The sequence below is a fragment of the Grampus griseus genome, assembly GCF_964374135.1.
Source record: "Grampus griseus genome assembly, chromosome: 14".
Taxonomy (NCBI): Eukaryota; Metazoa; Chordata; class Mammalia; order Artiodactyla; family Delphinidae; genus Grampus; species Grampus griseus.
Genome location: NC_139008.1, coordinates 60,664,797 through 60,687,261, shown reverse-complemented (window position 1 = coordinate 60,687,261; position 22,465 = coordinate 60,664,797). Strand labels below are relative to the sequence as shown.

The following is a 22,465-nucleotide window of genomic DNA, read 5'->3' as shown; positions in this document are numbered from 1 at the left end:
GGGTCATTTGTTGAGACGTGGATTGATCTAGAGACTGTCATACAGAGTGAAGTAAGTCAGAAAGAGAAAAACAAATATCGTATATTAACGCATATATGTGGGACCTAGGAAAATGGTACAGATGAACCAGTTTGCAGGGCAGAAATTGAGACACAGATGTAGAGAACAAACGTATGGACACCAAGGGGGGAAAGTGGAGGGGGTTTGGGGTGGTGGTGTGATGAACTGGGTGATTGGCATTGGCATGTATACACTGGTGTGTATAAAATTGATGACTAATAAGGAAAAAAAAGAGTGGGTTCTTTTAAAAGACCAATAACATTGAAAAGCTTCTAGTACAACTGCAAAGAAAAAATGAATGACACATTTTCAATATCAGGAATGAAACAGAGGACATCACTACAGACCCTTCAGACATCAAAAGGATAGTTAGGGAATGTTATGAAAAACTATACAGGCAGAAATTTGACAACTTAGAGACAATGGAACAAATACCTCAAAAAGCAGAACCTACCACAGCTCACACTATATTAAATGAATAATCTGAATAGTCTTAAATAATTCAAATTCTTTTCAAATAAAAAAATAGATTCTCAAGGCCCAGATGGAGTCATGGAAAATTTTTGCCAAGAACTTACAGATGAATTAAAATTTTGGTGCACAAAAACAACAATAAAATACATTTTGGAAAACTTGAATTTATACTCCATTTTAAATGATATTAGGGGATTAATATTGATTATATATTAAGTGTGCACTGGTATTAGTTTTTGTAGAAAATCAAGGTCCTTAACCGTATGACCACACAATTGTGGACTCCACTGACAACTGGTTGTGCACACAGGAGTAAGTTAAAGTGAACACAATTATGCAACTTCTCTATATCTCTTGTTTAAGGGAAGTTGTTTGTTCTCCCCTTCCTCTCTTTATTCTTCCAGCAGGCAGGGACATGGTCACTCAGTGACCTAGCATTGACCCCGAAGTTGAGGACAACACCACGGGCATGTTGGAAGGAACGTGGGACTTTGAAAGGTCTTCTGGAGGCAAGACTCCTGGATGTGACTCGACCCTCTCTTGATGTTACATGACAGCCTATAAGACATATTTTATTCATAGAAAGGGGGACTGTCCTTGGGACGATGCCCAGCTGAGGGGGAACCTGTCTTTAATTAGCACATATCTGTTATAAAGCCTGGTGGTTCCTGTCCTCAGGGACTCAGATTCACCTTTATTAGTTTAGCCCAATCATCTGAACTAAAGGCAACAAATCTTCAACAGCATCCCCCGTCCCTCGTTTCTCCCTGAGTCTCCCTCTGGGTTGTTGAAGCAGGAACAGAGATCACAGCTGAACTGAGATCTGCATTTAGAAAATGTTCAGTGAGCGACTGTGATCATTACTAGTCCATTGTCACAAATCAGGGGACAAAGGAGCCCTGTGCAGTGACCACTCATGGTCACCTGGGTGCCAGGTTCAGACTCACACTTCATGTCCTCAGGGCTACCCTTCCAAAATTTCACAGAATATTAGGTGCAAGTGTCTACTGGGGTGATGTTACTGATATAGATGGAAAAGTCTAGGCTGGAGAGAGACTAAGCAGAGGTTAGAAAGGACAAGGAGGAGGGAGGTGGGTGGGTGGACAGGGAATGAGGAACATAATTACTGTTAGTTGAAGAGCGTGAGAGGCAGGACTCCATGAACAGAATGATCTCCCTCCTTCCTACTTTCTTTCATGGAAATTTATGTCAAGAGATCTATAAAGAATATGCCAAACTCTTACCAGTGGTCACTCTTGGGGGTGTGGGATTTAGGGGAGGGAACTTATTTTGAAATTCTATTTTACACCTATTGACTTCTAGATTGTTCTATAATAAGCATGAATTACTACCTTTAATATTAAATAAAAAAAGTAAAGAACTGGGTCAGTTGGAGTGGAGGCCTCACCAATACGTTCATCTGCATCCTGGTTCTTCTGGGGAGCAGAGGACTCCACGATGTGGTTTTTGGTGACCGCCGGCTGTCCGTCATGCTCCACCTGGCAGGTGAGCAGCACAGCCTCCCTGTGGGCAGATGAGTTCACCAGGAGCCAGCTCGTCCGGTTAAAGGTCCCGTCCTTGTTCTCTATGAGGGTCGAGGCCATGTCTATTCGGGCGACATTTCCATTCTCCAACCAGGTCAGCTGTAGGCGCTGGGGGTAGAACTTGTTCACCTGGCAGGTGATATTCACCTGGTTCCCCACCATGGGGTGTTGGGTAATCGTCAAGGTAGGCGGAACTGAAACAGCATAGGCAGAAGCTCTGACCTTATGGAACCAACAGGTCACAGGAGAGGGGCTGGGTAACAGCTTCCAGCACAGCAAGGGAGTCACCAGAGGACAGAGCCAGGCATGCAGCAGGCGCTCAGACACCGGGGGTGTCTTTGCATAGAAATGAAATCATAAGCACACTGCAGGGCACACAGTAGGTGCTCGAGGACTGGGCTCCTAGTAGGTTAATGATGTGTGTCATCTACAAACACAGCCCCTGGCATGCAGTTGGAATATAATACCTGCAGCAAAATATACGAAATCGCCAAGCACATAGGGGCCTGGCTTATAGTAGGTGCTCAGTAGTTGGAGAAACTATTGATTAAGTAAAGGAAACTACTCAGCACAGTGCTTGGCACATGATGGGTGTCCACCTGGCAGCTGCCGTTAAAACGGTAGTTAGTGACCAGCTCATCTAGGAGCCTGGTGATGGGGCAGGACTGTCAGGAAGTAGATTCCAGGCAATTTGAGGCCTGGAGCAAAAAGCAGGGAGGAGGAAAGGGCTGGGGCCTTGAGGGCAGGTGCAGGCTTAGGCTGGCGTGAGGGGCTTCTACCTCGGATGGTCTCAGACAAGTTGGCTGTCCCACGAAGAGGAGGGTCTCCCTGCAGGGTGATGTGGGTCACCTCGCAGATGACCTGGGAGCGAACATCCCCTGGGGCCAGCACCACCTTGGTTGTGCTCGAGATGCTGTAGGAAACTTTGTTTCCCTCTGGTTCCACGTCGGTCTGGGAGGCTGAGAGCTCATTGCCATTTTTGAACCATTTCAGGGAGATGTTTCTGGGGGTGAACCCGTGGGATTTGCAGGTGAAGCTCACTGTCTGCTCAGGTGTGACCCTCACTGTGGGGCCTGATACCACAGGAGGAGAGGGTTTGGCTACAAAAGGAACATTTATAAATGATGAACATGATTGTAATTATCATCACTAATGATGAAAATGTGACGCAGTTAAGAACCACCACACATATTATGTTTTAAATTCCTCAAATAGTTCTGGGAGGGCAGTGTCATCATCCTCATCTGACAGAGGAGACAGACACACAGGTTCCCAGAGGTGACTCTGAGTCGGGGGCAGGGCTGACATCGAATTCCAGGCCTGAGTTCAAAGTCCACCTTCTTACATCTGCCAGGTGATTTCCCACCAGTTTGGGCAAAGGAACAAAAGTACTGATTGGTCTTACTCTCCTATTAACTGTTCCTAGCTGGGCTCCCCCTGGAAAACTTAGGTAAGTTCGGAGAAGTGTTCACAGAAGTAAATGCAGGGGAAGCGGGGTCATAGCGGGACCACATGGAAGCTGAGCCAGGCTGACCGTCCAACGAGAGCTGTGGCCATGGCACCTCCCAGCTCCTCGTCTGTGAAAGGGGACAGCAGGCATTACCCTTCCTGGGCTTCAGTGAGGGTTAAATCAGGCAGTGGGAGCATTTTTGCTATGAGTAAAACACAAGATGATTCACAAAACCAACAAACACAGATATCTCTTTAACCTGGACTGTATTTATACCCAGAGCTGTCCCTTCAGGTGTTTATGAATTTACTGCATAGTTTTCATTCTTTCCACGAATATTTCAGTAGGACCAATGTATCAATCCCTGAATTTCAAAGGAAGGGAGCAAAGGGATGTTTTTCTGAGTCTGGGTTCTTCTCTTGGTTCAGTTTTGGGTTGAGAAGAAAGATCACTGAGTGCTGAGAAACCAGTGGTGGTTAATTTCTTAATTGTTATTAATGCTGTAGAGACACAGGCACAGGCCTATAATGCACCCAGAAACACACAAATGGGTAAATGAAACGTGAGGGTGCTTTCTCTCTTTAGAAGGTTCCTGTAGGGTGTTTCCCAATTGTTCATTGTTACTCAACACCTCCTGTAAAAGTCAGCAAACATTACAAATATTTGCATTTGTAAATACTTAACTTGCTTCTTAAAACTCATCAAACGTTTGAGGACATAGCAAGGAGTTACCTTAAAATGTCAAATTGTATAAACACCAGCATCCTGGACACCCCTAAAGGAACAAGATACAACACCCATGATTGTTATCATAAGATCTGGCCATTCTAGTTCTAAAACAAAAGCACAACAGAAACACCAAGAAGAGTCTCAAATTGTGCTCCATGTAGCTGTCATACAAAAATCCACAGGAAAAAACTAGTAGAAACACCAAATTATAAATCTGTTCCCATTTTTAAAAATAATTCCCTCAAGAAACAAGTTTGGGGAATTGGTTTTCAAACTACGCAAGAGATCACAGGCATTTTCCTGCAGATCAGCTCTTTACAGAAGCTGTAAGCATTTTGAAAGGAGGAAGAACAGATTTTGTCAGTGTCACTGTGGCGTGTTGAGACAGGAGGTCTCCAGGCTGAGCAGGGAGAATTTGCAGGCATTCCAGAGCCTGTTTACACACACACGTGTGTAAAGATGGGAAGGTTTCCCCAGTGATGAAGCTCGGGTCTGAACAGGGCGGTCTGAGTTGGGAGGACGCACCTCTCAGCCCAGGTGAGCTCTGTTGGAGGTGGGGTGTGTGCCTGCCAATCGACTCCGAATGACTTTCTTGGGCGTCCTAAAAGCTGTCACTGTCACGGGCTATTCTGAAGCACTCACACCCAGGAGAGCTGTTCGTACAACCCAGGCACCACGGGTGACCCGCCTCTGTCCTGGAAAAACCACAGCTTTCCCTCTGACCTCAGAGAACACGTGACTCAGGGCTCCTCTGCCCTAGCAGGGCACCAGCATCCTCTGCAGGAGTGAGAAGACTCAGCTGCGCAGGCCCACGTCGGACCAATTAAATCAGAATTTCTAGGGTGGAACCAGGGTCTAGGGATCTTTTACCATCTCTCAGGTGATTCTAATAAGTAGCCAAGGTCTAAAGGAGCCCAGCTCCACCCCAACCCCAGTTGTACTTAGTCCTGTAGAGAAAGTGACCCATCCGAGGTCCTCTGGCTCCAGCACATCAGAGCTCACGTTGGTGGAACACGTACCATATGCCAGGATCTGCTCTAAGCTCTAGACATGCGTCCCTCATTCAGTTCCTGCAGATGCTCTGTGAGGGCAGGGCTGTCACTGACGGATGAGGATACGAAGCCCCAGTGTGGGGAGGGACTTGTCAGAGGTCCCAGAGCTGGGACGGGGCAGAGCTGGGATGGAGGCCCAGGCAGGGGGGGCTCGGCCCAGGCTCTCAACCACTGTGCACTGAGCTCAGTGATACCCAGTCCACCCCATCCAGGGCTTCCCAGATGCTCTCGAGTCATCACAGACCCCTGAAAGGCAGCGTGATTACCACCATTTTACAGACGGGGAAACTGAGGACTAGAGGGAACTGAGACTAGCTAAGATCACAGTCTGGGAGGCCAGCACCATCGCTCCCTGAGGGAGTCACCAGGTCGTTGTACCCTCAGGATGTAATGCAAAGGCTGTGTGATTATCCTCTTTCTACACGTGAGGAAATGGGGCCCAGTACAGGGAACTGGGTCACAGTCTTGAAAAAACACGACTGGGGGGCCCCTACTCTGTGCTGGTGATTTAGACAGAGCACCTCAAATCCTTCCAACTCTACTGAAAGGAGACCATGATGATCACCATTTTACAGATGAGAAAACTGAGGCTGAGAGAAATGAAGGGACTGTCTCCTCACCCTCCCCACCCACTGTGTCCCAGAAGTGTTTCCTGTCACCTCCAAGCTTTCATGGCCATCAGCAGAGCAAGCACCCCACCTTCACAAGCCCCCACACTACCACCACCCTCCCCTTTTCCCTCTGAGATTCTTGCCTTCAAGCAAGTACAGGGAGGAGTGGCCTCTGAGTGCCCAGGCCTGGGGACCCTGTAGCAACAAGGGAAGACATGGGCCCCTGACACCTGAGTCTAGAATATGAACTCTTGCTCACGCGGGGCCCCCAGCACCCTCTAGGGAGCACCTCCCCCTCCTCATCCTCGGCCTGCAGAGCCAGCAATGGGCGTGCATGTTGCTGCTGGGACCGCACTGGCCCCTCTCTGTGCTGTCCACACTGCACTTCCCGGAGCTGCTCCCCCATGAGGCCTAGTGAAGAAGCAACATCGCAACAACAGAGGGAAAAACTCCTGGTGCTTTAAGTGTGCTGAGCCCTGCATTTTAGGAACATTCAGCACATCGTGAGACACTGTAGTATCTGTCTGATCTGTGGTAAAGCTAGACTTGCCTCCCATACAGGACTTTTTAAAATGCTTATTGCTAAAGAACAGAACAATACAAGGTTTTAAGAGGACAGGCCTGGAGTTTTCTCCACACTTGCCAGCACAGTGGGGTGTGCAGAGAGCAGGGTCGTGAGTCTAGGTACTTGGGCTCAATCTTGGCTCCTCTACCTGCTCACACATCAGGTCCTCTCTCCGAGCCCCAGTGTCCTCATATGTAAAAGGGACAACAGACGGCCCTACGCTCAGAGCACTGGTTATAAAGAGTAAATGCCATGAAGAAGATTCAGAATCTGACAGGCTGCTGCTCCCCTCCGCCTCCTTCCCTTCTCATCCAGGGAATCCTCTGGGCAGGCGGCCTGGGGACGAGGACGAGCAGCCTCCCGGGAGGCAGCAGATCTGAGTGGTGGTGGAACCACTTACTAGCTGTGATTGGCTGAGCAAGGAACCGACAATCTGGGAAGTGTAGTAATATCGGCAAAATCAGGATAAAGCCACCTTGCCTGCTCATGCCTGGAGCTCTGGGAAGATTCATTTGCTACCATGACTAGGAGGGAAAGTTGGCAATATAATCATACAAATTAAAATACACATCCTCTCTGATCTAGCAATGCTACTTCCAGTGGGTATTTCCCCTTTGAGGAGAGTGACACATGGAAAGGTTATCCACTGCGGTGCTGTTTCGATAGCCCGAGGTTAGGAACACCCTAGTATCCGTCAACAGGAGACTGTAAGATGAAAACGATTGTCTCCATACCCTGAATGTTAAGTAGCTGTTGAAACAATGCGCAGCTCTAGGTGCTGACATGGAATGAGGGACTTGGGATCATGTGGCTGAAAGTAGGGAGAAGCTTCCCGTCGCCTCAGGACTTAGGGCCTGAATGCGAGGAGCCTCCTGACCCTATGGGAAAGCAATGAAAACATCATGTCCAATGGTTAATTCAAGGAGCTTTTATTCTTTAACTTCCATGTACCAGGCTCTTCCATGAAACCAGTTCCAATGCTGGTACAGGAAAGAGCCTGGCCTGGAATCAGATTGGGTTCTGGAAGGATCCCCTCACTCACTGACCATGGGACTGTGGTCTGGGTTCCAGTCACCTCTTGGCCTCAGGCCGCCATCTGTACATGGAGGGTTGGGCAGACAGTGTCAAAAGGTCTCTCCTGTGTCACAGTCCAGGATTCAGGAGTTAGGAAGAGGATCCAGGGTCTTTGTCAGAAAACTCTTAATGAGTGCCTTTGCTGCCTCAATGGGGCAGCCCCTAAGTCACCCACATGGGGAACCTCTTCCCTGGGGAGGGACATTCTGAGATGACCCAGCTCTGCTGGGAGCCTTCAGTGACTCTGTGAGTCGGTCCCTGAATCACAGGAGGGTTTTCCCAACAGACCCCCAGGAAACACTCAACCTCTGGGCATCTCCTCTAGCCCGGGCCATCAGAGTAAACACTGAACCTATGCCTCTAGGAATTTCTTCTCAGTGTGATGTTTCTGAAGAGGAAATAAAGAAACCCTGCCCTGGATAGACTTCTCTTTGGAAGGGGAGAGAACATAAGTTCCACGGGAGAAGAGCCTTGTCTGCTTTGTTCACTGCTGCTTCCACAACATCTGGAGCAGGGCCTGGCACACAGTAGGTGCTTGATAGGTGCTGAATAAAGACAAGACTCAGCCACATTGAGGGGAGCACTCTCTGGAGGCAGGAGGTGATACCTGGGCTGTGACAGGGCAAGTCGCTCAGACCTTCAATTCCCTCAGCCCTGGAACCAAAGGGCTAGACGGGATGGAAAAGGCAAGGGCTGTGGAGCCAGGCAGACTGGGGCTCCAGACTTTTCCCAGCTTTCCCAGTTGTGGGGCCTTTGACAAGTAGCACAACCTCTGCAGGCCTCAGTTTCCCTGATCTGTAGAAGGGAGTGAAATCAGATCATGATATAAACACCCACTGCTGCACTTGATCCTTCTTTTTTTTCTTTTTTCTCAAAGGATGGAGGGCATTCTTGTTGACTTGTTGTCACAGACCAGGGGGACAAAAGAGACCCAGGCCATACTCACCACTCACAGTGAGATGAGTGCCTGGTCCAGACTTAAACTCCACGTCAGGGCTTCCTTTCTTGAACTTCACACAGTAGTACATACCGGTGTCTGCTGGCGTGATGTTACTGATGCGGATGGAACAGTCCATGTTGTTTCTCCTTGTAGTATCTGCAACAGTTGTTACTCGAGGGAAGGGGGCTCCTCTGACACTGTAGATTAACTCCCGGCCTGGCCCTGTGCCCCTGAACCACTTGAAGGGCCCCACGGGGAGCAGGGAGGTCACGTCGCAGCGCAGAGTGGCCGTCTCTCCTGCTGCAACTGAAACTGACCCGTCAGGCTGAATCACCTGCAGCTCGTCCTCACCTGCCACTCCTGGAGGGAAACACAATCCAGTTATTTATTCATCCTTAGGTGATCCAGTAGGTTTTCTCAGTTATTTATCAACAACAGTTTTCATTAACTTAGTGCACCATGAGCCAGCCTTGAACTCTGCCCATTGCGTGTATATTGCATGCAACTTGCACACTGAACCTATAACGTGAGACCCTAATACAAGAGAGGAATTGAGGCACAGAGAGGTTAAATGATGTGGCAGAGAATGAGTTTGAGTACTTGAGCCCTCATTGGAAGTGTCACACTTCACCAAATATTTCTGGCTGTTCACTTTGTGGCCTCCTGTAGTGCTGCACTTCTGGCCTTTGCATTAGGTGGGATCACATGTCTTCTTTAGACCACTGAGTTGTGAGGAGAAGTGATGGATATATTTCGTAGGTTATTCATTTAACTGCAAGAGGCTTTATGGACCAACTTCCATCTTCCCCAGAGATCCACATTCTCACGATGAGGTTGGCTCCAACAACCTGGATACTTGAGTGGCAGTGATGTGCAGAGCTCCCAACACAATGAACATTTAGTTTAAGAAGAAAGTAGAACATTGTTTCAAGTCCCTAGCATTTTTTCCCAATGACATAGTCATGTTTTATTAGTTACCTAAGGCTGCTGTAATAAATTATCAAAAATTTAGTGGCTTGAAGTGACAGTTTTATTATAATTCTGGATGTCAAAGGACCAGAAATGGTATTACTGGACTAAAATCAAGGAGTTAGTTGGGCTACATTTCTTCTGGATGCTCTGATCATTGTCTCTCCAAATTTTTGAGACTGTCTACACTCCTTTTCGCATGGTTTCCATCTTCTTATGACTCTAATGTTGCTTCCATTGTCACTTGTACTTCTCTAACTTTGGCTTTCCTGCCTCATTCTTATAAGATTATATTGGGCCCACAATGATAATCTAGGATATTCTCCCCATAGCAAGGGTCTTAACTTAATCACTTTTACAAAATCTCCTTTTCCAAGTAAAGTAAAATATTCACAGGTGAGTATAGGACATAGATCTCTTTGGGGGGGCTACTTTTTTCTTTTTACTTGATTTATAACTTTTTATACTGAAGTATTGTTGATTTACAGTGTTTTGGTAATTTCTGCTGTACCAAAATTGACTCATTTATACATACATATATTCTTGTATATACATATATACATTCTTTTTTTAATATATTCTTTTCCATTATGGCTTATCATAGCATACTGAATATAGTTCTCTGTGCTATATAGTAGGACCTGGTTGTTTATCCATTCCATATATAACAGATTACATTACCCCTACCCTCTCCTCCTTGGCAACCACAAGTTTGTTCTCTATGTCCGTGAGTCTGTTTCTGTTTTGTAGATAGGTTCCATTGTCTCATCTTTTTTTGTGGGGGAGGTCCATGTGGCATAGCTTGCGGGATCCTAGTTCCCCAACCAGGGATCGAACCCAGGCCCCCTGAAGTGGAAATGTGGAGTCCTAACTACTGGACCACCAGAGAATTCCCTGTGTCATCTTTTAGATTCCACATATAAATATCATATGGTGTTTCTCTTTTCTCTTTCTGACTTACTTCACTTAGTATGATAATCTCTAGTTGTGTCCACGTTGCTGCAAATGACATTATTTCATTCTTTTTTATGGATGAATAGTATCCCATTGTATATAGGTACCACATCTTCTTTATCCATTCATCTGTCATGGACTTTTAGGTTGTTCCCATGTCTTAGTTATTGTGAATAGTGCTGCTATATGAACATAGGGGTGCATGTATCTTTTTGGATAAAAGTTTGTCTGGATATATGCCCATGAGTGGGATCACTGGATCATATGGTAATTCTATTTTTATTTTTCTGAGAACCTCCATATTGTTTTCCATAGTGGCTGTACCAAATTACATTCCTGCCAACAGTATAGGAGAGTTCTCTTTTCTCCACATCCTCTCCAGCATTTGTTATTTGTAGAGCTTTTAAGGGTGACCATTCTGACTGATGTGAGGTGGTACCTAATTTTAGTTTTGATTTGCATTTCTCTAATAATTAGTAAGCATCTTTTCATGTGCCTATTGGCCATTTGTATTTATTCTTTGGAGAAATGTTGTTGAGTTGTATGAACTGTTTGTATATTTTGGAAAGCAAGCCCTTGTTGGTCAAATCCTTTGTGAATATTTTCTCCCATTCAGTAGGTTGTTTTTTTGTTTTGTTTATGGTTTCTTTTGCTATGCAAAAGCTTGTAAGTTTGATTAGGTCCCATTGTTTGTTTTTATTTCTATTGCCTTGGGAGACGGACCTAAGAAAACTTTGGTATAATTTATGTCAAAAAATGTTTTGCCTATGATCTCTTCTAGGAGTTTTATGGTGTCATGACTTATGTTTAAGTCTTTAAGTCATTTTGAGTTTATTTGTTTGTATTGTGAAAGGGTATGTTCTAATTTCATCGATTTACATGCAGCTGTCCAACTTTCCCAACACCACTTGCTGAAGAAACTGTCTTTTTCCCATTATGTATTCTTGTTTCTTTTGTCAAAGATTAATTGACTGTAAGTGTGTGGGTTTATTTATGTGCTCTCTATTCTGTTCCATTGATCCATATGTCTGTTTTTGTGCCAATACCATGTTGTTTTGAGTACTGTAGCTTTGTAGTATTGTCTGAAGTTTGGGAGCGTTATGCTTCATGCTTTGTTCTTTTTATTCAGGATTGCTTTGGCAATTCTGAGTCTTTTGTGGTTCCATATAAATTTTAGGAGTATTTGTTCTAGTTCTGGGGAAAATTTCATGGGTAATTTGATAGGGATTGAGTTAAATCTGTAGATTGCTTTGGGTAGTATGGCCATTTTAACAATATTAATTCTTCCAATCCAAAAGCATGGGATATCTTTCCTTTTCTTTGAATAATCTTCAGTTTCCTTTATTAATGTTTTATAGTTCTCAGTGTATAAGTCTTTCACCTCCTTAGTCAGGATTATTCCTAAGTATTTTATTTTGGGGGGTGTGAGTTTTAAAGGTATTGTTTTTTTTACATTCCCTTCCTGATATTACATTGTGAGTGTAAAGAAATGCAACCAATTTTTCTATATTAATCTTGTATCCTGCTACCTTGTGGCATTTGTTGATCAGTTCTAGTAGTTTTTGTGTGGAGTCTTTAGGATTTTCTATATATAGTATCATGTCATCTTCATATAATGACAATTTTACCTCTTTCCTTCCAATTTAGATACATTTTTATTTCTTTTTCTTGTCTGATTTCTGTAGCTGGGACTTCCAATACTATGTTGAATAGAAGAGGTGAGAGTGGGCATCCTTGTCTTTTTCCATTTTTTAGTGGAAAGTCTTTCAGATTTTCACCATTGAGTATTATTTTAGCTGTGTGTTTGTCATAAATAGTTTTGTTCCCTGTATACCCACTTTAGCAAGAGTTTTTTTATCATGAATTGATGTTGAATTTTGTGAAACGTTTTTTCTGCATCTATTGAGATGATCATGTGGTATTGTTTGTGGGGTGTATCATATTGATTTATTTCTGTATGTCAAAACATTCTTGTGAACTTGGGATGAATCCAACTTGTCCGTGGTGTATGATATTGTTTATGTGTTGTTGGATTTGGTTTGCTAATGTTTTGTTGAGAATTTTTGCATCTGTATTCATCAAAGATATTGGCTTGTAATTTTCTTTTTTGGTGGTGTCTTTGTGTGGTTGTGATATCAGGGTAATGGTGGCTTCATAGAATGTCTTTGGGAGTGTTCCCTCCTCTTCAACTTTTTGGAGGAGTTTGAGAAGGATCAGTATAAATTCTTCTATTTGTTTTATGTATGTTTGGTATAGTTCACTTGTGAAGCCATCTGGTCCTGGACTTTTATTTGTAGGACGTTTTTTATTACAGATTCTACTTCACCTCTCATGATCAGTCTGTTCAAATTATCTATTTCTTCTTGATTCATTATTGGTGGGCTCTATGTTTCTAGAAACTTGTCCATGTCTTCTATGTTGTCGAATTTGTTGGCATATAATTATTCATAGTATTCCCTTATGTTTTTTTTTGTATTTCTGCAGTATCAAATGTAATGTCTCCTTTTTCATTTCTTATTTTCTTTATCCAGGATCTCTCTCTTTTCTTCTTGGTGAGCCTGGCCAAAGGTTTGTCAATCTTGTTACCCTTTCAAAGAACCAATTCTTGGTTTTATTGATTTTTTTCTACTGTTTTTTAATCTCTATTTTATTTCCTCTCTGATATTTATTATTTCCTCCCTTCTGCTGGCTTTACATTTTGTTTGTTCTTTTTTTCTAATTCTTTTAAGTGGTAAGCTATGTTGTTTATTTGAGAATTTTCTTGTTTCTTTGATGAAGACTATGAACTGTATTGCTATGAACTTCCCTCTAAGGACTGCATTTGTTGCATCCCATAGATTTTGTATTGTTGTGTTTTCATTGTCATTTGTCTCAAGGTATTTTTAAAATTTCCTCTTTTATTTCATCCTCGACCCATTGGGTTTTTAGTAGCATTTTATTTGGTCTCCATGTAATCTTTTTCCTCATTTCTTTTTCTGCGGTTGATTTTAGTTGAATGCTGTTGTGTTCGGAAAAGATGTTTGAGATAATTTCTATACTCTTAAATTTATTGAAGTCTGTTTTGTGTCCCAATATGTGATCATTCCTAAAGAATGTTTCATGTGCACTTGAAAAGAATGTGTAGTCTGTTTTTTTTTTAATGTAAAGTCTTGAAAATATCAATGAAGTCCAACTGTTCTATTGTATCATTTAGGACATTCTGTCTAGAAGATCTGTCCATTGATGTGAGTGGGGTGTTAAAATCTAATTATTGTATTCCTGTCAATTTCTCCCTTTATTTCTGTTAGTATTTGTTTTATGTATTTGGCTGCTCCTATATTATGTGCATATATGTTGACTAGTGTAAAATCCTCTTTTTGTGTTGAGCCTTTTATCATTATATAGTGTCCTTCTTTATCTTTAGGGCCTTTGTTTTAAAGTCTATTTTGTTTGATATGAGTATTGTGACCCCCACTTTCTTCCCATTTCTTTTTGCATGAAATATTTTTTTCCATCCCCTTACTTTCAATCTATGTGTGTCTTTTGCCCTAAACTGGGTCTCCTGTAGGCAGCATATTGTAGGCTCTTGTTTTTTTTTATCCAATCTGCCACTCTGCACCTTTTGATTGTAGCTTTCATTCCATTGATATTTAACGTAATTTTTTTTTTTTTTTTTGCGGTATGCGGGCCTCTCACTGTTGTGGTCTCTCCTGTTGCGGAGCACAGGCTCTGGACGTGCAGGCTCAGTGGCCATGGCTCACGGGCCCAGCCGCTCTGCGGCATGTGGGATCTTCCCGGACCAGGGCACGAACCCGTGTCCCCTGCCTTGGCAGGTGGACTCTCAACCACTGTGCCACCAGGGAAGGCCCAACGTCATTATTGATAGCTATGTATTTATTGCCATTTTGAGCCTGTTTTCCCATTGATTTTGTATTTCTTCTTTGTCCCTTTCATTTTCTTTTTGTGGTTTAATGATTTTCTTTTGTATTATACTTATTTCTCTTCTTTCTGGTTTTTGTGAGTCTATTGTATGTTTTTGATTTGTGGTTACCTGTTTTTCAAGTATATTAACCCCATCTATATCTACTTGCCTTAGACTGGTAGTCATAGAGGCTCAAACACATTCTATGAAATGAAAACAAATGTACATTTTCTTACTCTCCTCCCCCACATTTTATCAGTATGATTCTGATGTCCTCTTTTACATCTTTATGTTCATCCTTTTGCTGTTCATTGTGGTTATCATCACTTTCACAGAATTTTTTTGATTTTTTAAATCTGCATACTAGCTTATTTAAGTGATGTGCTTTCTAACTGTGATTTTGTCTTTCCTATATATTCTTACTTCTTTTCTAGAGAAGACCTTTCAATATTTCCTTTAGAATAGGTTTAGTATTGCTATTTTCTTTTAGCTTTGCTTGTCTGAGAAATTCTTTATCTCTTCTTTGATTCTAAATGATAATCTTGCTGTGTAGAGTATTCTAGGTTGCAGATTTTTCCTTTTCAGGGCTTTGAATATATCTTGCCACTTCCTTCTGGCTTGCAAAGTGTCTGTAGAGAAATCTGCTGATAGTCTTATAGGGGTTTCCTTGTAATTAACTCTTTGTTTTTCTCTTGCTGCCTTTAGAATCCACTCTTTATCAACTTTTGCCATTTTTTATTAGAATACATCTTAGTGTAGGTCTCTTTGGGCTTACCTTGTTTGGGACCCTCTGTGCTTCCTGTACCTGGATATCTGTTTCCTTCTTTAGGTGTGGGAAGTCTTCAGCCATAATTTCTTCAAATACATTTTTGATCCCCTTTTCTCTTTCTTTCCTTTCTGGAATCCCTATTATGTGTAGAGTGGCAAGCTTTATATTATCCCATAGGTCTCTTATATTCCTTTCTTTTTTTTTTTTCATTTGGTTTTCTGTCTGCTGTCCTGATTGGGTGATTTCCATTATTCTATCTTTCACATCACTTATTTGTTCTCCTGCATTATTCATTCTGCTATTCATTGCCTTTAGTTCACTTTTCATCTCAGCAAATGAGTTTTCTATTTTTTCTTGGTTCCTCTTCATAGTTTCTAGTTCCTTTTTACAGTGTTCTGCATTTCTGTTGATACCCTTTCTTAATTCCTTCAGTATTTTCATTATCTCCTTTTTGAAATCTGTGTCTATTAGACTAAAGAGCTCTGTTTCATTGTTTATTCTTTCAGGGGAATTCTCTTGGTCTTTTAACTGGGATTGGCTCCTCTGCATCTTCATTTTACTTATATTTTTCTTATTCTGTGAGTTTAGGAGAAAAAATTATCTACTGTCGTCTTGGAAGACTATTTATATGTGGGAGTGTCCCTGTGTAGCTTGTGTGGGTTTAACATTTTTGATGTGAGGGCTGTTTTTAGTATGGATGCCTGCCAACTCTTTCCTCAGTGTGTGTTGGCCATTATCCCCTTGGTAGGGGGTATGCAGATGCAGTGGTTGGTGCCCAGTCCTGGGGTTCTTGGCAGCAGTGTTGGTTCACACGTGCCTTGGAGCATGTGATGGGAGTGGAGGCAGCTCTCAACCACTCCTGTAGCCCCACGGGGCAGCAGTGGCATATTGTAACTGCTCCTTGTGACTGCTCCTGAAGCAAAGGGTTGGTGGTGGTGACTGACAATAGCTCCTGGAGCTTGTGTAGGCAGTGTCCTGCCACCTGAAAGCATGCCTGGGGAAAAAGGCTGCAATGGCATGTCCTGCTCCTCTCCTCACACATCCCCCAAACAATGGTGCCTGGCCTCTAAGGTGGCCCATGCTTCCTCTGCATACACCCTCAGGTGGGGTTGCACCAGGCTCCAGGCCCTTCAGCCTGTTTCCACACAGACCACCCCAATCCTTTCCCAGGGTCTGATCTCTGAATCCCAAGCTTCAGCACCCAGCCACCCACTGCATGGGCAGATGAACATCTCAGGATGGGGAGTGCAGGGCCGTGGCACTGACCATCTGTGCCAGTCTCTCTCCATTCTAGCTGCTGCAAACCAGTTGTTACATTCTCTTCTGAGGCTCTGAAGCTCCCCACCTGTCCTAGCTGATCTCCCCACTGGTGAGGGGACTTGCCAGGGTGCAGAACCTTTCCTTTTTCACAGCTCCCTCCAAGGGGTACAGGTCCCATCCAGGTTCCTGTCTCATTTTCATTATTTTTTCTTTTGTCCCACCCGGTTACGTGGAGAATTTCTTGCCCTTTCAGAAGTCTAAGTTCTTCTGCCAGTGTTCATTAGATACTCTGTGAGAATTATTCCACGTGTAGATATATTTTTGATATATTTGTGGGAGGAGTTGAGCTTCACATCATCCTAGTCCACCATCTTGATTACTCCTCCTATACTGAGGGGGTATTTTCTGTCTACCACACACATCTGTCCTGACAGTTACAGAAATCAGTTGCCGTAAGAAAACTCTAGGACTTCCAGGAAGATGGCAGAAGAGTAAGACACAGAGATCACCTTCCTCCCCACATATACACCAGAAATACATCTACAGGTGGAACAACACCTACAGAACACCTACTGAACGCTGGCAGAAGACCTCAGACCTCCCAAAAGGCAAGAAACCCCCCACGTACCTGGGTAGGGAAAAAGAAAAAAGAATAAACAAAGACAAAAGGATAGGGACGGGACCTGCACCACTGGGAGGGAGCTGTGAAGGAGGAAAGGTTTCCACACACTAGGAAGCCCCTTCGCGGGCAGAGATTGCGGGTGGCGGAGGAGGAAAGCTTCGGAGCCACGGAGGAGAGCACAGCAACAGGGGTGCGGAGGGCAAAGCGGAGAGATTCCCGCACAGAGGATCGGTGCCGACCGGCACTCCCCAGCCCGAGAGACTTGTCTGCTCACTCACCGGGGCGGGCGGGGCTGGGAGCTGAGGCTCGGGCTTTGGTCGGAGCACAGGGAGAGGACTGGTGTTGGCGGCATGAACACAGCCTGCAGGGGGTTAGTGCGCCACGGCTGGCCGGGAGGGAGTGCAGGGAAATGTCTGGGCCTGCCGAAGAGGCAAGAGAGTTTTTCTTCCCTCTTTGTTTCCTGGTGCGCGAGGAGAGGGGATTAAGAACGCTGCTTAAAGGACCTCCAGAACCGGGCGCGAGCCACGGCTAAAAGTGCAGACCCCAGAGACGGGCATGAGATGCTAAGGCTGCTGCTGCCGCCACCAAGAAGGCTGTGTGCGAGCACAGGTCACTATCCACACTCTTCTTCCAGGTAACCTGTGCAGCCCACCACTGCCAGGGTCCCGGGATCCAGGGACAACTTCCCCAGGAGAACGCACGGCGTGCCTCAGTCTGGTGCAATGTCACTCTGGCCTCTGCCGCCGCAGGTTCGCCCTGCACTCCGTGCCCCTCCCTCCCCCAGGCTTGAGTGAGCCAGAGCCCCCGCATCAGCGGCTCCTTTAACTCCGTCCTCTTTGAGCGAAGAACAGATGCCCTCCAGCGACCTACACGCAGAGGCGGGGCCAAATCCAAAGCTGATCCTTTGGGAGCCGTGAGAACTAAGAAGAGAAAGGGAAATCTCACCCAGCAGCCTCAGAAGCAGCGGATTAAAGCTCAACAATCAACTTGATGTACCCTGCATCTCTGGAATACATGAATAGACAACGAATCATCCCAAAATGAGGAGGTGGACTTTGAGAGCAAGATTTATGATTTTTTCCCGTTTTCCTCTCTTTGTGAATGTGTATGTGTATGCTTCTGTGTGAGATTTTGACTGTATAGCTTTGCTTCCACCATTTGTCCCAGGGTTCTATCCATCTGTTTCTTTGTTTTTTTCTCTTAATAATTATTTTTTATTTTAATAACTTTATTATATTTTATCTTACTTTATTTTATTTTACTTTATCTTCTTTCTATTTTTCCTTCCTTCCCTCCTTCCTTCCTTCCTCCCTCCCTCCCTCCTTTCTTTCTTTCTACTTCTACTAATTATTTCTTTCTACTTGTTCTCCATTTTCTTCTGAGCTGTGTGGATGAAAGGCTCTTGGTTCTCCAGCCAGGAGTTAGTGCTGTGCCTCTAATGTGTGAGAGCCAACTTCAGGACACTGGTCCACAAGAGACCTCCCAGCTCCACAAAATATCAAATGGCAAAAATCTCCCAGAGATCGCCATCTCAACACCAGCACCCAGCTACACTTAATGACCAGCAAGCTACAGTGCTGGACATCCTATGCCAAACAACTAGCAAGACAGGAACACAACCCAACCCATTAGGAGAGCGGCTGCCCAAAATCATAATAAGTCCACAGACACCTCGAAACACACCAACAGACATGGACCTGCCCACCAGAAAGACAAGATCCAGCCTCATCCACCAGAACACAGGCACTAGTTCCCTCCACCAGGAAGCCTACACAACCCACTGAACCAACCTTAGCCACTGGGGACAGAAACCAAAAACAACGGGAACTACGAACCTGCAGCCGGCAAAAAGGAGACCCCAAACACAGTAAGATAAGCAAAATGAGAAGACAGAGAAACACACAGCAGATGAAGGAGCAAGATAAAAACCCATCAGACCAAACAAATGAAAAAGAAATAGGCAGTCTACCTGAAAAAGAATTCAGAATAATGATAGTAAAGATGATCCAAAATCTTGGAAATAGAATAGACAAAATGCAAGAAACATTTAACAAGGACCTAGAAGAACTAAAGATGAAACAAACAATGATGAACAACACAATAAATGAAATGAAAAATACTCTAGATGGGATCAATAGCAGAATAACTGAGGCAGAAGAACGGATAAGTGACCTGGAAGATAAAATAGTGGAAATAACTACTGCAGAGCAGAATAAAGAAAAAAGAATGAAAAGAACTAGGACAGTCTCAGAGACCTCTGGGACAACATTAAATGCACCAACTTTCGAATTATAGGGGTTCCAGAAGAAGAAGAGAAAAAGAAAGAGACTGAGAAAATATTTGAAGAGATTATAGTTGAAAACTTCCCTAATATGGGAAAGGAAATAGTTAATCAAGTCCAGGAAGCACAGAGAGTCCCATACAGGATAAATCCAAGGAGAAATACACCAAGACACATATTAATCAAACTGTCAAAAATTAAATACAAAGAAAACATATAAAAAGCAGGAAGGGAAAAACAACAAATAACATAAAAGGGAATCCCCATAAGGTTAACAGCTGATCTTTCAGCAGAAACTCTGCAAGCCAGAAGGGAGTGGCAGGACATATTGAAAGTGATGAAGGAGAAAAACCTGCAAGCAAGATTACTCTACCCAGCAAGGATCTCATTCAGATTTGCTGGAGAAATTAAAACCTTTACAGACAAGCAAAAACTGAGAAAGTTCAGCACCACCAAACCAGCTCTACAACAACTGCTAAAGGAACTTCTCTAGGCAAGAAACACAAGAGAAGGAAAAGACCTACAATAACGAACCCAAAACAATTAAGAAAATGGGAATAAGAATATACATATTGATAATTACCTTAAATGTAAATGGAATAAATGCTCCCACCAAAGGACACAGATTGGCTGAATGGATACAAAAACAAGACCCATATATTTGCTGTCTACAAGAGACCCACTTCAGACCTAGAGACACATAGAGACTGAAAGTAAGGGGATGGAAAAAGATGTTTCATGCAAATGGAAACCAGAAGAAAGCTGGAGTAGCAATTCTCATATCAGACAAAATAAACTTTAAAATAAAGACTATTAGAAGAGACAAAGAAGGACACTACATAATTATCAAGGGATTGATCCAAGAAGAAGATATAACAATTGTAAATATTTATGCACCCAATATAGGAGCACCTCAATACATAAGGCAAATACTAACAGCCATAAAAGGGGAAATCGACAGTAACACATTCATAGTAGGGGACTTTAACACCCCACTTTCACCAATGGACAGATCATCCAAAATGAAAATAAATAAGGAAACACAAGCTTTAAATGGTACATTAAACAAGAAGGAATTAGTTGATATTTATAGGACATTCCATCCAAAAACAACAGAATACACATTTTTCTCTAGTGCTCATCAAACATTCTCCAGCATAGATCATACCTTGTGTCACAAATCAATCCTTGGTAAATTTAAGAAAATTGAAATTGTATCAAGTATCATTTCCAACCACAACGCTATGAGACTAGATATCAATTACAGGAAAAGATTTGTAAAAAATACAAACACATGGAGGCTAAACAATACACTACTTAATAACGAAGTGATAACTGAAGAAATCAAAGAGGAGATTAAAAAATACCTAGAAACAAATGACAATGGAGACAAGACGACCCAAAATCTATGGGATGCAGCAAAAGCAGTTCTAAGAGGGAAGTTTATAGCAATACAGTCCTACCTTAAGAAACAGGAAACACCTCGAATAAACAACCTAACCTTGCACCTAAAGCAATTAGAGAAAGAAAACAAAAAAACCCCAAAGTTAGCAGAAGGAAAGAAATCATAAAGATCAGATCAGAAATAAATGAAAAAGAAATGAAGGAAACGATAACAAAGATCAATAAAACTAAAAGCTGGTTCTTTGAGAAGATAAACAAAATAGATAAACCACTAGCCAGACTCATCAAGAAAAGAAGGGAGAAGACCCAAATCAATAGAATTAGAAATGAAAAAGGAGAAGTAACAACTGACACTGCAGAAATACAAAGGATCATGAGAGATTACTACAAGCAACTCTATGCCAATAAAATGGAAAATCTGGAAGAAATGGACAAATTCTTAGAAATGCACAACATGCCAAGACTGAATCAGGAAGAAATAGAAAATATGAACAGACCAATCACAAGCACTAAAATTGAAACTGTGATTAAAAATCTTCCAACAAACAAAAGCCCAGGACCAGATGGCTTCACAGGCGAATTCTATCAAACATTTAGAGAAGAGCTAACACCTATCCTTCTCAAACTCTTCCAAAATATAGCAGAGGGAGGAACACTCCCAAATTCCTTCTACGAGGCCACCATCACCTAGATACCAAAACCAGACAAGGATATCACAAAGAAAGAAAACGACAGGCCAATATCACTGATGAACATAGATGCAAAAATCCTCAACAAAATACTAGCAAACAGAAGCCAACAGCACATTAAAAGGATCATACACCATGATCAAGTGGGGTTTATTCCAGGAATGCAGGGATTCTTCAATATACGCAAATCTATCAATGTGATAAACCATATTAACAAATTGAAGGAGAAAAACCATATGATCATCTCAATAGATGCAGAGAAAGCTTTTGACAAAATTCAACATCCATTTATGATAAAAAAAAAAAACCCTGCAGAAAGTAGGCATAGAGGGAACTTTCCTCAACATAATAAAGGCCATATATGACAAGCCCACAGCAAACATCATCCTCAATGGTGAAAAACTGAAAGCATTTCCACTAAGATCATGAACAAGACAAGGTTGCCCACTCTCACCACTCTTAGCAACATAGTTTTGGAAGTTTTGGCCACAGCAATCAGAGAAGAAAAGGAAATAAAAGGAATCCAAAACGGAAAAGAAGAAGTAAAGCTGTCACTGTTTGCAGATAACATGATACTATACATACAGAGTCCTAAAGATGCTACCAGAAAACTACTAAAGCTAATCAATGAATTTGGTAAAGTAGCAGGATACAAAATTAATGCACGGAAATCTCTGGCATTCCTATATACTTATGATGAAAAATCTGAAAGTGAAATCAAGAAAACACTCCCATTTACCATTGCAACAAAAATAATTAAGTATCTAGGAATAAACCTACCTAAGGAGACAAAAGACCTGTATGCAGAAAATTATAAGACACTGATGAAAGAAATTAAAGATGATACAAATAAATGGAGAGATATGCCATGTTCTTGGGTTGGAAGAATCAACATTGTGAAAATGACTCTACTACCCAAAGCAATCTACAGATTCAATGCAATCCCTATCAAACTACAACTGGCATTTTTCACAGAACTAGAACAAAAAATTTCACAATTTGTATGGAAACACAAAAGACCCCGAATAGCCAAAGCAATCTTGAGAAAGAAAAACGGAGCTGGAGGAATCATGCTCGCTGGCTTCAGACTATACTGTAAAGCTACAGTAATCAAGAC

General features: G+C 42.8%; 1 protein-coding gene across 1 annotated transcript in view; it reads right to left on the bottom strand.

The window, feature by feature from the left end:
• Window positions 1-22,465, bottom strand: part of LOC309832745 (signal-regulatory protein beta-1-like) — a gene marked incomplete at its 5' end in the record, with an annotated part of 72,152 nt that overhangs the window by 10,037 nt on the left and 39,650 nt on the right. Inside the window, 3 exons of the mRNA XM_082670722.1 lie at window positions 1,943-2,272; window positions 2,858-3,178; window positions 8,506-8,859. Coding sequence (XP_082526848.1) covers window positions 1,943-2,272; window positions 2,858-3,178; window positions 8,506-8,859 — 1,005 coding nt within the window. The remainder of the gene's footprint in view (window positions 1-1,942; window positions 2,273-2,857; window positions 3,179-8,505; window positions 8,860-22,465) is intronic.